The sequence below is a fragment of the Tinamus guttatus genome, unplaced genomic scaffold (assembly GCF_059628265.1).
Source record: "Tinamus guttatus ecotype Peru unplaced genomic scaffold, ASM5962826v1 Tinamus_guttatus_pri_ptg000059l, whole genome shotgun sequence".
Taxonomy (NCBI): Eukaryota; Metazoa; Chordata; class Aves; order Tinamiformes; family Tinamidae; genus Tinamus; species Tinamus guttatus.
The window spans coordinates 495,681-510,634 of record NW_028288593.1 but is presented as its reverse complement, the minus strand read 5'-3'; the positions used below and the strand labels follow the sequence as shown (position 1 = coordinate 510,634).

Below are 14,954 nucleotides of genomic sequence, written 5' to 3'. Positions count from 1 at the left end.
TATTTTAATACAGATTGGAAAAAAATCCTAAGAGGATAGCATAGAATTAAGTACCGTATAAACATTTCAAAGTCACTAGACAAAAATCCAGAAACTAGGTCGCCATAAATCAAATGGTATGATTTTCAGGTGAAGATACTTCATAAACACATTCTCTCATATTCAGTTGAGAATACGTTTTCTTAGAGAAAGATTAATCCAATTGTAGGTTAGATCTCTTGGTAACTTTACAAGCAGATGTCTTGTGGAAATACAGATTACAGAGAATAATATGACCAAGGAACAAGGTTTAAAGTATGCATTTTAGTGAAATAATAGTGCTTTCAAAAGACTTTGCATTGCGTTTAGTTTTATGTAGTTTGTACCTTTTTTTTTTCTGTGAAAAGTAGCTGTCTGAATCTAGGTGTGTGCATCCTGTCTGAGAGTATGTATGAGATGTAAATATAAAGTGACTTAACATATACCTTATTTATAAAAGATACAATTCCCTCATTGGGAATTGTATATTTAAACGAGTTAAGATCAAGGTTTGCATTTTTTTTTCTCCTGAAGATATGAAGTTCATAAAGTGAGACTTGAGTTCAAGATAGTGAAGAGGTTTAATTTATCTGTGGAGGTTTGTAAGAGCTTTAAGCCTGTTTTGCACTAGAAAAAAAAAATGGCAGGGTGACAGAATAATCTTTGTCTTAAATATCTAACAGTCTTTACTGCTTGTCCTGTCTCACAGGAATCTGTTACAAATTAGTGATGATGAAATGAGAAGTGAGAGAGCAAAAGAAAGAAGCAGGTCTTGCACTGTAACAGTCACCGCTCGATGCTTGTCTGTCTGCTTTTAACAGGCAGTAGTTCTTCTGTGTATCATAGAGGTGAGTCTTGAGGGATTTAAAGATAATTTTACCTACTACTTCAGTATTTACAAATTTTAAGTGCACCGTGTAAACATGTTTTTCATCAAAAAAAAAGTACTTATTTTCTTGCAGCTTAAAAGAAGGACAAGACACAGAAGCATGGAAATAACAATTTGGAAGAGAGGAGAAGCTGTCATTAACTGCCAGTTCTGAAAAGAAACATACTCCGTGTTAGATTCCCTACCCTACACCTAATTATGTAGTTTTAACTACACACATCATGAAAGTCTTGCACAATATTGGCAACTTTTAGAAATTGATTAAACAAAAGTGTTTAGTATTTGAAAATCACAGTTTTTCTCCTCAGAGCTTTTTACTGCTGGACTAAAGCTTTCATTTTAGAAACGGAAAAACAAATGCTAGTGGCAGTGAGTGTCAGGTTTTAAATGCAATTGTAGTACTCCTCGAGCTCCATCAGGTATTACAATATTTTTTAAACCATAAATCCATTATGGTACTGATTTTCCATGACATTGGCTCTGGTTTGTATAACAAATTCTATCTTTTTTTTTTTCTCTCTTGTGGCCAGTATTTCCTCATCATGATGGTCTGCCATTCTCCTTCCTACTGCACAGAACTCATTTATTCTACTAGTGATAGTTTGTTTGCAGATTTTCCTCTCCTTGACTCAATTTTAGTTTTAATTATCTAGTTTATTCTTGTAGATCCTGTTAGTTGGGAAATATGAAAAAAATGTTATTCCGCAGAAGTCACAGCCAAATGTTAAGAAATTTGCAAGATTTTACTTAATGAATTACTTACTGTGTTTGCCACCTTCCTGAAGCACAGAGATAAAGCAGGTGATCTGGTGTTTGAGGGAGGTGTCCTCCTGTGCTTCTGAAGCTCAGGGTTGTAACCTCAGCAGTGAAGTTGCTAGCAAAAAACAGTGCAACTTCCATTACTTCATCAGTAAACAGGAAATCAAAATTAATAAAGCAGAAAAGCAACATCATTCCTACTTTTTAATGGACAAAAATAGTTTCATGCTCATGCAGAATAAGAATTTGCATGTTCAGAATCCTGCTCTAGTCCTGTAAGTTTTTAGACTTGTGCTTAAGACCAAGTTATCTTTACATCACTAGGTTTTCTTTCAATGAATGTGGCATAAACCAGTGGTGTAAAGAATTGATAATGCAAAAAACATGCTTTGAAACTTGCTTTGAACAATTATACTGTGGAATAATAACGATTAAAAGGGGAATTAGAAATTGACAATTACTGTTCTGATGCAGATTTGTGTCTGCAGCCACTTTACTAGATTGTTGATCTACCACCTACAACTGCTGTACCAGCAAATTAGAAAGCAGAAATTTGTACCAAATTCACCTCTTCAGCAATTCCATGTTCATATAAGAAACCCATGTTTCCATAGGTAAGGAATGACTTACTTTCTAAGGCTACATGAGATTCTATGAATATCTGGTTATGACTCATCTGGTGTGGCTGTATATCACAGGATCCTGAATTACATCTGCTTAGCGCTTTACACGGGGGTTAACAATAAATTGCCACTTAACAGTAAACTGACGACTTTAAAACAACTTTGATTACAGCATAAATAGGTAGGGGTACAAATATGGTTTGCTCAAATATGCTTTGAGGGTTACTTTTTTAAAATTTGCTTGTGGAAAAACAATTCTTCACTCAGCAGGGACCTGGTGTGCATGGCTATTTGTTAGATTTTTCTGTGGTAGGAATGTATATGCAAAGAAGCACAGGTGAATTATTTATCTGTAGTCTGTCACCATTGGGATATGTTGTACCTCTGCAAGCTGCTTTCTTAATTCTGTTCCTCAAGCTTCTTCATGCTTTTCCAGAGATGGTGTCAGAAGAGGATGTTTAAGTCTTCCCGGCAGCTGCTTGCCTGTCTGGGAAGGGGACGTGCATAGACAAATGCAAAGGTTCTCCATGGGGCTGTACTGGATGGGAATACACACACTGAAATGCAGCTGCAGGATGCATGGCCCCAGGTGAGTGATTCTGCACAGTCCAAGGCTCACTGCTAACTTTCCTCCCAGGCTTTTAGCATGAAGACTGCCTCCTGATTATCCAAAGGCTGCTTCCTCTTGCTCTCTCAATAATGAAGAGCAAGCCATTTTAATCCATGTATTCTGTTCTGCCCACTTTTTGCACAACTTTGCTCATGTCTCCCAGACAGCAATTTTGCACAGAACCAGCTGCAGCTCTGCTGCTTCAGACCAAAAGATGTCCCACGCAGAGAAAAGCAGCAGGCCAGCAGTCCCCGCACCACACCCCAGCTGCGGGTACACGAAAATAAATCTTTATATGTAAATACACACACAGTGATTGAGTTCAACCGGGAGAGCAGCTGTGCGTTTCTCTGGGCCTGCGCATGTCCCTCCGGCCCCGCTCGGTGCTAGGGAGACGCAGGACGAAGCTGCCGCCGCGCGGGGCGCCGTGTCCCGCCGCGTTTCCCGCCGCGCGTCCGGGCGCGCAGGCGGCCGCTGAGGGAGGCGATGGCGGCGCCGCTCCTCGTGCTCTACGGCGACGGCTCTGCCGAGGCGCGCGGCGCCGGCGGCCGCCGCCTCCTGCTCTCCGCCTGCGGCGCCGAGTACCGCAGCGCCCCGGGCCCGGCGCGGGGGCAGCGGGTGCCCTTCGCCGTGCGCGGCCGCCGGGTGCGTGGGCGCGGGGGGAGCCGCCGCAGCGGGGTCCTCCGCGGCAGCTGAGGCGGCGCCTCGAGCTCTGCTCACGGGAACGGGGAGCACGATGGAAGCCGCCGAAGCGGCGCCTCCAGATAGACTAATTGACGGCGATGCGTTTTCTCTCCTCCCCACATTCCCTCCCCCCCCCCCCCCTTTTTTTTTCTTTCCAATCAGGAACAACTTCTGCAAGCTCTAGATTTCCGGAACAAGTTTTCTGCTCGCCCCTACTTACCTTCGCCTATTATACCCCCAGAAAGAAAACAAGTAAGTTTTGTAAGTTTTATCCGTGAAATGCTGTCATTAAAGAATAATAAAGGCCTTGGTAGCCAGACTGGGGTGTCACTGAAAACCGGGAATTAACCTCTTAACACCAATGTAGTATTAAGAAGCAGACATTCACTTTATTGCAGAGCTGGGTGCGCAGGGGATAGTTCCACCGATGGTGGACACCCTAAGGTGTGTTTGCTAAAGCTTTTATTTCTCTGTTATCTACATATGCTTTAAACTCTAGGAATGATCAGACCTATTCATTCTATTTCCCGGAACTAAATACAATCTATCCCACCCTCGTGTGTGTGTGCCCTATGCCCCTTTGGTGGTTTCTGGTGGCCTTTAGAGACCCCCGGTTGCCATCTTTCTGTGTCCACTCGATGACATCCCAGCACTCACTTCCATATGCGGCCTTACTCTGGCCCAGAGGGCCCTGTTTAGGGCCTGCTGCCCAGTTTCAGATGGTTACTTGAAGATACGGTCGTCCTTATCTTTGTTTTCAACCAGTCTTTGCTGTTTTGTTCATATTCTCTCATGATGTCCCAGGAACATCTGCTGTTTTGTCTATATTTTCCAACAACAACAGCGAAAATATGTCCTTGGGTGCATTTTCTTCAGCGATTTCTCATAATAAAGGGACACGCAAGCTTTTGCCTCCCTGAATATGAATATGAATCTGCAAGATGTGCAGAGGATAATTTGGTTAGTGCATTTGCCAATGTCCATTTTAAATTACACTTTCAAATTAAACTTTGCCTTATGTTTATCCCTGTCTTTTACAGCTGAATGTTGGAGAAATGTCTCGCCCTTCTCTGCAACTCTAAAACTTAGGAATTGTTTACTTATATTCCTTTTATATCCGCTATTTATTCTTCCCTCCCTCCTGTAGATAAGACCTCTTCAGAGAAGCCTCAGTGCAATAGGCCTTTCCTGAGGGGTCAAGCAGTTCGGGACCCCCCTGCACTAGGCCAGGCTGTCAGGCCCCTCCAGCTCCCAGGACTTGTTTCTGTTACCAGTAAATTACCACCACTTTACTCCTCTCGCCTCAATTTTCAGCCAGCGCCCACATTTTCAAGGCCTTTGCTACTTCCCACACTTGAGCTGGTATTAGGCTCGGTTCTCCCAGCACAGATAGCGTAATGTGGCCTTGAATCTGCCTTTGAAAGTTGTTGTTTGGGTCAGAGGAGGCTGCTTGTTTTGAGACTTTCTAAACGTAGTAAGGTAACACTGTAAAATGTTTACCATTTCGGTAATCTTTTTGCTGGGGGTTTAGTAAATTTACACACCTTCTTTCAGTGGCCTTCTGATATGCTTCAGTATCGGTAGGAAAACACGAATGCTTATTATCTGCCACTTCATTGCATTTGGTAGGAAAACACGAATGCTTATTATATGGCACTTCATTGCATTTGGTAGGAAAACACGAATGCTTATTATATGGCACTTCATTGCATTACCGTAATTTTATAAATAGAGGGAAGTTTTGAAATAAATGATGCTTTAATGTACGCAGTTTTACTGTGGGCTCTTTGTGAGCTTTACCGCTAACTAATTCAATCAGGATAGCTCAGGCTTTCTCCTGGAAACAAGTGTCTGCTGTCGCTGGGCAATCATGGCCGGTCAGTTGGCCTTTTTATGGCTTACGTGTTTATGAGTAGATACTAAATGGCAACCTTGGTGTTGGAACAGGAAGAAGCAGGATATGCTTCTATAAAAAAGACTATTTTAATTCCTCTTGAGTTTAGGTATGCAATGAATTATAGGATAAGTACCTTGCCACACATCACCTTGCTGAAACACTCAATTCATTTAAATGAAACCCTCCACTGTCACTTCAGGCGAGCTAACATATCCAATCCGTTCTCTTGCATTAGATTCTCCTCAGTGATATTGTAGAGGTTCGATGGCCTGACCCTGCTATGGCTGAGGTGGCAACGTGTGTGAAAAATGGCAGTGTGAAGGTCTCCTCCCTCGATGGGTATGCTCACCTTTACCTGTCGGAATTGCAGCAGGACTTTACAGTGGAATTCTTATGCAAAGTTAGTCAGCCTGCATCCTTGCGTTCCTCTCAGAGGAACAGGAATTATGAAACCAAAAATGAATGTGGGCAATCAAGGCAAAATGCTGTTCCAGAAATGTCATCAAAACAAACGAGGACAGAGACTAAGAAGGATGAATGTGGTGGTCCTGCAAGTAAATACACAGAACCTACCAAACCAAAGGACCGAAAAGACAGAGGGGAAGGACCTTCTCTCTTGCCAAGTTGCTCTTCTGAGTACACGTGGGTTACACAGTGCTGCTCTGTTTCCTCATGCCCAGAAGAATGGAAATACCCTTTGTCATTGGCATTAATGTGCTCTAAGCGGTTCACTCTCAACAGTGAAATGGAAACTTGTGAGGAAAATAACCAGAAATCGAACAGATCTAATGTTTTAAAAAACTTTGAAATGTATGAACCAGTTTCTTCTTTGCCTACAGCGTTGCCACTCAGCTGCAGTGCACCACATTTACACAGGTAGTATAAACTGTTTGCTTTCTAGTGTTAATGTATGTTTTACAGTTCTGCAGCTCTGAACTTCAGCCTCTAGGAAAATAACTTGAGTTTTATCCATCAGAAATAAACAATGAAATATCCTGTTCTTTACTAGGAACTTCTTTCCGTGTGAGATTTGTGGGGCTAACAGTATTTATCCAACAGTAATGAAATTAGATAGTATAAGTTTAGAGAAAAATAACATTCCCGGAATTGTTAAATAAATGTTAAATAAATATGTAAATGAAGAAAGAATAGTGAGAAGGGTGTTTGTTTTTTATTTTGAGAAAATAATGCTTCTGAATTGGGACAGTCATATGTATTCTCTGTCAGCACTGCTAAAAGGAATTAAAACAACCTTTGAATTACTGGTTTTATATCTAAGAGGTTAAATGGTGTACCCAGATAACTCAGGAGCCAGAGCTCATTGAAAATATATGTTCTCTTTTCCTTTGAACAGATATGCATATGCATGCTTCCGCTTTCAGTATAGAAATACATTTTTGTAGAGGATAGAATAATAGCGACCAAAAAAAAAAAACTGCAGATCTTGTGAATCTTTTACTGTATTTTACACAGGTGGAGTTTCTCTGATTTCTTTCAAGAGAAGGATGAAGACAGTGAAACCCAATCATACCCTCAGGTGATTCAAGTCGTATGGTACCAAGGTGTTCTTTACAGGTATGAAGGAGATGATGCTTTTCATCTTCCCAACACTTAATTTGCATGGGAATTAAGCTTTAGGTATTCACGTCTTCGCCCCTCTCTCAGTCCTGGATACACAACCTTCATGTAAGATTAACATAAGATTCTGTTGATTTCTGCTGCTTGTTACTGGCTTCAGATTTGCTTCGAATTTTCTAATACAGTTTGTTTCCAGATAAGCGTGCCTAAAGCAAAGACTCTGACATCATATTAAGGATTTTAAAGAAATGCTCTGACTTCCTGGACGTTACTGAGCAGCAGTAGTTCCTATAGGCTTCACTAATGATTATGATGCTTGTTTTCTTTGAAAATTTTATCATTTCTTTTGGTGTTAAGGACTCCATATTTTAGAAATATTTATCTTGGTGATCTCCGTAATATTTTGTAAGGGGAAGTTAAACTCTACTGTGGATTTTTATTGGCTTTAAAAAAGAAGAAATGGAACTCATCTAAAGAAAACACACAGCAGCATTTCAGGGCTATAATTCATTTCTTTCAGATCTTAAAGCTCCACTACTGAAATCAGGGCATCTGACCACAGAGTTGCAGAAATAGATCCTTAAATAAATTTTTAGTTCCAAGATACTGCATGATCACCAAGTCTGGTAGTCATAGCGAAAAATGTACAGTCGTAATGGGAGTGAATACGTAAGGGTGGTTTAGAAAGCAGCTAGTCTGACAATTATTTCTTCTGTGTAAAGTAGGTTGAGATGGTCTGCTGAAAAGAAGGATTTTTTTTTTGCTGCCTGGAGATTACTTAACTCTTAGATGTTTACCTCCTAAGGAAAAAAAAAACAAATATTTTCCCTAAATTTCTTTATAAGGAAAAAAATACACACACCTGGGAAAAAAAGCCTCTTCTTGCATTATGAAAGTAATGACAGAATCACAGTGGCTGAAGTTGGAAGGGACCTCTAGAGGTCATCTAGTCCAACCTCCCTGCTTCAGCAGGATCACCTAGAGCACGTGGCACAGGGTGGCATCCAGGCGGGTTTGGAAGATCTCCAAAGAAAGAGACTCCACAGCCTCTCTGGGAAGCCTGTTCACCAGCCACCTCTGAGCTGCCAGTCGTGGCCAGACACGGCTTGGGAATTGCCCACAGGGGACTTCAGCTTTGGTACATGCAACCAACATGCAGCCAAGCTCGCAGAGATGCAACTGCCTTCTTCCCCCTCTCCTCTCCAAACCTGGATATATGGAACAGCCCAGGGAAGCAGGGGCAGCACAGGAGCACCCTGGGAGAGTCCAAGACACACGCTCGGGGCCCCGGGAAAAGGGGACACAGCTGACCTCATGCCTTTTGCAGCAAGCTGCAGATAAAACACTGCTTCGTAATACTGAGCTTCTCTCTTAAAAGAAATAACTAGTATGCTCAGCTGCTTGAAAAACAGTAAAAACCTAAACATTTTGATGAAAATGTGTTTGGGCTTAGTGTTCTGTTCAACTTTACTAACATGTGTTGCTTGTCTAGTGGCACAGTGTTTTGTGTAAAATCTTGTTATTTCTCATAGGTTTATTCATGGTAGTACCAATATTGCAGAAATTTATCCTGGGGATGGCAGCTTTCTCAAGTCAGAAGGAGCATTTTTGGGAAACTACTTCAAACATTATGCAGTTCAGAAAGGAACAAAAAAGGTAGAAAGAAAACTCTTAAAAATATCTTTCAAATTTCTTTGACAGCATCTTTCATAGCCTATAGTGAAGGCCCTACAACTGTCCATCTGGTGTTCATGGTAGTAAGCAGTGATAAAGCAATCAGTTAAGCATACACAAATTTCTAAACTTTTCCTTCTGTTTCGGGAACACATGAACACACCAAGGAAACTTGTGCGATATAACATCTATTTCAAAAGCATAGGTATTGTTGTAAGACTGTAATATCGCTTTCTCACAAAAGAACATATTGCAAAAAAAAGGATACTGCCGTAAAGATATTTTTAAAGTTAATATGAACAAACTTGCATCATTCCGTTTCCTGTTAGGGTCAGAACATCTTTGAAAACCAGGAGGGCGGTGCAGTGGTCCCTTTAATCACTCTTGTCCCAGAACATGAGGTTCAATATTCAGTAGTAGCGGTGCTTGCTGATACGAAGGATGATAGTGGTTTCTTCCACACTTACTTAGGTAGCTAGAGCAATTCAGAGGAAATTCTCTGAGCCGAGTAGCAAATTTGCTCTGTTTAAAAAAAAAAAAAAAGTTTTAGAGGTATAAGAGCAAAGATACTTCATGTTCTTAAGTGGCCGATCTTTCTGGCACAGCCGTTTATGTTTCATAAATTTAACCCTTGCATTTTTCATCATTTAGGAATTACATATTCAAATTCATTTTTTTTCTGTCCTTGGCTACATTTGCGTATTTATATTTTTAAAATACATAAAGGTCAACAACCTAGATTTTAGCAGTCAGTCACTCAGTAATGAACCACAGTGTGTTGTCTGATATAAGAACTTTGTGGTTCGTATTGAGTGGATAAAAACTTTGAATTTGTATCTTGCCACAGAAATAGATGTAAATAATAAATATTTTTACTTTTCAACTACATTTTGTCTTTTTTCAGTGAAAAATATAAATGTTATTACAGTTATTTGGGGTTAGAAATCAACACATTTTCATGTCTTGCAAGCTTTTAAATACAGTCTGAATTCTGTACTAACAATAAGAACTCAAGTCCTTTCTATTCTTTACTGCAGAGAGAAGAAAAGATGTATTCAGTGAACAATCTACCTCCTGACGTACCAGGAAGTCCATACTGTATAGCCTCCATTATTGCACAGGCAACCAGGTAACTTGTTCCTCTATTTCATTATTGTTATATTAATTCCTCTGACTTGGAGAAGAAAATAATTGCACTTACACATAATGCTTATTATCACATGAAGTGTAAAAATTAAAGGAACTCATATTAGCATGGGGGACATCTACAGACTTGTAGAATAAAGGTCTCAACGGTGTAAAAGACATAGTGAGTAATTATGAAATGCTTAATATTTTGTGATTGTTTTTGGGATTTTTGGTTTTTTCCTCAGGATGCTTCGGTCCTGCTACAAGACTAAACTTTCGTTAACTCACAACTATAGTCTCTGCTGCTGGCAAGTGGTATGTAGCTGGAACGTTGTAAGTATTTTGCTGTCTTAAAAAAAAAAAAAAAGATTATATCAGCTGTGGGGAATAGAACCTAGTCTAGGGGAAGAAAGACTGCATGTATCCCAAACAAGACCAAGAGTTATATATTAGAAACCAAAACCATGCAGTGTTAAGATACCTTTGCGAAGCAGAGATCAGTTGCATGATAAGGAAATCCTGGTGGTGTTAAGGTGGAACAAGGGAACTGATAATTTAGGAGACATAAATAGCTCAAATGACAGAAAATGACCTTTCCTGATTTTTTGATGTATTCATTTTGTTCTAGAAAGCCAAGACAGATGGACGTGAAATGTTGCCATTTTTGCTAGCTGAAGAAGTTATTCCTGGAATAGGAAGAGTTGTTGTATGCTCGGATAATAAAGTCTGTGCTACATTTTGGGATGGGATGACCTTGAATATGGTCTGGGATTTCAAACCAGGCTCTAGAAGGATCCAGGTAGCTCATGGGTTCTGTGCATTTGGAGACTTCTCTTCACTCTTTAATGAATAAAGTATTTTTAAAAAACACAAAATCAGTGTCAGGGACTATACCAGGTTTTCTTCTTTCCATTAGAAACATGTGGCTATGCTAAATTCTGTCCTTAACAAAACACAAGCTTTAAACATTTAAAGTGGAATATGCAATGACTTTTTGTTTTAGTAGTAAATAATTAGTAGGCACTTTTTTTTCAAGACTGTAGTGGAACATTAATAATTTAATTTTTTTAGTAGAACATTAATACTTTTAATTTTCTTCTTCTTCTAAGGTAAATGAAAATGTAGGCTGGTGTAAGTTAACTACTTCTGATGGGGTACAGCAGCTAATCCAAATGAGTCGTCCTGGAATCTATGAAAGGTATAAGTGACATAAAGAATTTTAAATTTAATATTAAGAAATAGAGTTCTTCTCACAAGATGATGACATCTCTCATCTGGCAAGCATTCAAAACCTGTATGACTCAGGAGCACAGCAAGTGTAATTGCAGAATATAGTCTCAAACTAGAGCTGCACCTTTGCACTTAAATCAGTGGATAAGCCAAGATATATACATATATATATATATATATACCCTAAATAGAGCAAGGAAGTGATAGAACTTTATCCATTTTTTGCTTCATTATAGATATTGACATCTATCTGCAGATTATTTTTCTGTTTGCTCTAATTACAGCCTCATTATGAGGATCATCACAAGCTTGCTCTGCTACATTTTAACAACAAGAATTTCACAGAAAAAAATAACACTTGTATACTATTAATTAAAAATCATGTAGCTTTGTTATAATTTTCTATGAAAGCATAGTATTAAGGAGATTCTTGCTGGAGGAGAAAGTGGGAATCAAAAAAAGGCAAACCTAGAGAAAAGTTAGATTTTGTATCACAGCTTTTTCTTTTGACTCATGCCTTCAACTTTTTGATGAATGAATAGACTGTATTTCTCACCTAAATAACTACTTGTTTCCTATGAATTTTCATGATAACATAGGTACATCAGAACTGTAATAGAATGGTGCAGAAGTTTGAGTGACAGGGAGGAGACTCCCGAATATACTGCGTGCTCTGTAAATGAAGAAAACAGGTATTCATCTTTATCTTACATAATTGATTATAAATAATATTGAAAATAAAACTCAACATATTTTGCAGGTTGCATTTCTCAACGATCTGAAATGCACTCAAATGCACCTCAAAATGCACTATTTTGCATGTTTTTATCCTCCTTTCAGTATTTAAAATGCTAAGGAAGTTGAGTCCTAGCTGAAACTTGTTTTCTTGTACTTCAGAATCTTACAGAAGAGTTATTTTGCAAGACGAATAGGGGAAAGCAGACTAAGAACTCTTTTTTTTTTTCCTTTTAACAGAAGCCCAAACAGTCCAGAACTGTACACAGAGCTTTTGAAACTGGATAACTGTCCCCTAATATGTTTCTAGGGATCATTGTCCCTAATAATGCTTCTAATCTAGGATACTGACCAAAGGTCTATTGACATTATATGGAAACAATCTGACATTAATGTTAACTGAAATTGATTACACTTGCACTTGTTATTAGAATTATTGGTAATTCAGTAGTTGATAAAACAAAAATCTATCTCTCTATATATGTACATATATACAGCAAAGAGACTATTCTTAGCTCAAAGCCCTGATTTTTGGAAACGTGGATGGTTTACAAATGCAGCTATTGACAAATGCAGCTGCTGAAATAAAAGATAAAAATGTAGCTTTTTTCACTTGATTTTGCTCAACTGATTAGCTATAGTTCTGCAACTATAGTTCTATGCAAACTATTCTGAAGTACAAAACTACATTTGATATATAATTCATAATTGTGATCTTTTATACAGGTCTGCTGATGCTGAGCTTGAAAAAATACGGAGATTTAACTGTATCCCTTTGAAAGCTGTGCAAATTAGTGCTTTTCGTTCATCTGCATATTCAGAGCCTCACTTTTAGATCATCAAATACACAATCATCATCACAACTTCTTCTAATGCCTTACCCTCTTAAAATGTATTTTTAAAATAACACCTTTGTTTTCTTCCTTCGTTTTTATTTTTGTTTTCTCATGTGTCTTAATCCGTTTCTGTGCACTGTCAACAAAAACAATGGCTGAATATATAGCCCTCCTCCTCTCTTTTTTTCGCACATTTGAATAGCAGATTTTGTGATGCTATTTGTAGCTACAGGAAGAAAAAAAATCTTGGTCTAACAAGGAGAGTAAATTATGATCTTACAGCATTTTATACTGCCAGGAGTTAGTCCTCAATAAAGAGGGATAGTAGAGATGGGAGTGACTACTAATGGTGGTTCTTTATATAAGCTCATATATAAACTTATGTGAGTTTTACTGACAGTCATCCACCAGTCTTTGAGAGATGGTTAAGTTGCCTTTTGTTTTGACATATTGTTGCAGTAAACTGCCTTTCTATTTATCAGCTACCTCAGTTTTGCATCGCTGTTAAAGGAGCTGCCAAGAAAGTATGCAGTGCTTCATATGCTTAAATCATCATTTAATTTCAGTAGCATGAAAGTGCAGTACTGTTAAAGTGTGGAATGTGGTATCTGATTTATTATATGTTATTACCTTCATATGATTTATTTTTTAAGTACACTTCGAGATGCATTAAAGTTTTATTTAAGTACATGTTCTAGAAGTAGGTAATGGACATTTTAAATAATCAACACTTGTTTTTGTAGGGAATACCTGTGCTCTGGAGTGTGAGAGTTGCTGATGGTGTTCCTAGTGATGCTTTCGTGGGATACACGAGACGTTTTAGCATTATTAGGTGGGAAACGTTGATTTTTTTCCCTTAACAAAGGCACCGCAGTGTTACTGGAGCACAGCCCGGCCCTGCGGGGCCCAGGGGCCGCGGCGGGCGGCCAGGAGCGCGTCTCGGAGGCTTTGGAGAAGACTGCCAAGGCGATCCAGGACATCGAGGCGCTGCTGGCCGCCGCGCGGAGGTGAAGGCCGCCTCGGCAGGGGCCCGGCCGCAAACCGCAGCCCCGAGGGGCGCCGGGGGTCGCGGGACGGCGGCTCGAGCCCCGGAGGAGGGAGCCCTAGGGGCCGAGCAGGGTGCCGACCTCCCGCTTCACACCTTGTGGCCAGGTTAAAGGGGGATAGGGCGGTAAGGAACGCGTCTGCTTAAGTATACATAAGGCCGGGGCGTCGGCGCGGCTCCTAAAGCGCCTAATAAAACGTCTTTTTATTTACTTACTGAGTCACTTATTTAAGTGCGCGCCTCCGCTCTGCAGCGCGGCGGCCCGTCCCCGCCCCTCCCGGCGTGCTCCGCGGCGCGCACGCGCGCTGCCCGCGCGGCTGGGGGCGGCGGCCGCCGCGCGCGAAGGTGGGAGCGGGGAGCGGGGGGCGGCCCCGGGCGGAGCCTCCCCGCGAGGGGCCGGCGGCGGCGGCCGGGGCGCCCCGGGGCGGAGGGAGGGAGGGAGCTCCCGGCGCCGCTGTGTGCGGGGCCCCGCGCGCCGGCGGGGAAGCGCGTGGTGCCCGAAGCGGGGAAGCCCGTGTCCGTGCTGGGCTGCGTGGTGTGGGGTCCCCTGCCGCCTGCGCCTGCCTCGGCCCTCCCCGCCGAGAGGCCGGAGGTGCTTTGCTCTTCAGTCGATCGGTGCTCGTGAGCCAAACGCTGTGGTAACGAGCGGGCTAGTGCGCACACCTCGGCAGCCGCGCTGGGCTGGTGCTGCTTGCTGATTTGTTTCGCTTCGGTCTAGCGTGAGAAATGGGGCTTTCCACAACTTACTAGTATTTTGATTTGATTAGGGTTGCTGCCTGCCTTCAAGGTATTTATTTCTGCTCTTTTTTTTTGCTCCTAGATATCTCCATATCCGAATCAGCCGTTAAGGAGGAAGTTTTTTAGTTTTCTTCTTTAATTTTTGGTTCCTGAGATAACAGTTTCATTGCAAAGTTGCAGGTCCGTGATTTAATGTCGTCTCCCCCCCATTCCCACCTTAATTTCACTGTGTTTTGGGTTCAGTTTGCTCCTCAGTATCTTGTTAAGTTCTGCAGGTGGCTTGTATGCTTGAGGGGACACTTTGGTCCCTTCTCCAACCATTTCCTTCGCATGCCCCTTCTGCTCAGCATAATAATTATCTGACCCCAATGTTTAATTTACTAGGCCTTCAGGTTGATTTACACTGTGACCTGCTTTTCCAGGAGATAATGCAGTATTGGTTTGATCTCATATCTTAAATGTCAGTCATGCCCGTATGCATTAATGCACCTGGCAGCTGGTTGCTAAATT

The 14,954-nt window shown here is 41.0% G+C and overlaps 1 protein-coding gene across 1 annotated transcript; it reads left to right on the top strand.

Moving 5' to 3' along the window:
- The first annotated feature begins 3,385 nt into the window (after nucleotides 1–3,385).
- CUNH5orf34 (chromosome unknown C5orf34 homolog) lies at nucleotides 3,386–13,672 on the top strand. Its single transcript, XM_088540323.1, has 12 exons — nucleotides 3,386–3,544; nucleotides 3,746–3,835; nucleotides 5,716–6,356; nucleotides 6,954–7,055; nucleotides 8,591–8,714; nucleotides 9,770–9,861; nucleotides 10,106–10,175; nucleotides 10,489–10,659; nucleotides 10,970–11,058; nucleotides 11,690–11,782; nucleotides 12,552–12,628; nucleotides 13,527–13,672. Exons 1-12 carry the CDS (start codon nucleotides 3,386–3,388, stop codon nucleotides 13,670–13,672), a joined length of 1,854 nt encoding a protein of 617 aa, XP_088396449.1.
- The last annotated feature ends 1,282 nt before the right edge of the window (nucleotides 13,673–14,954 follow it).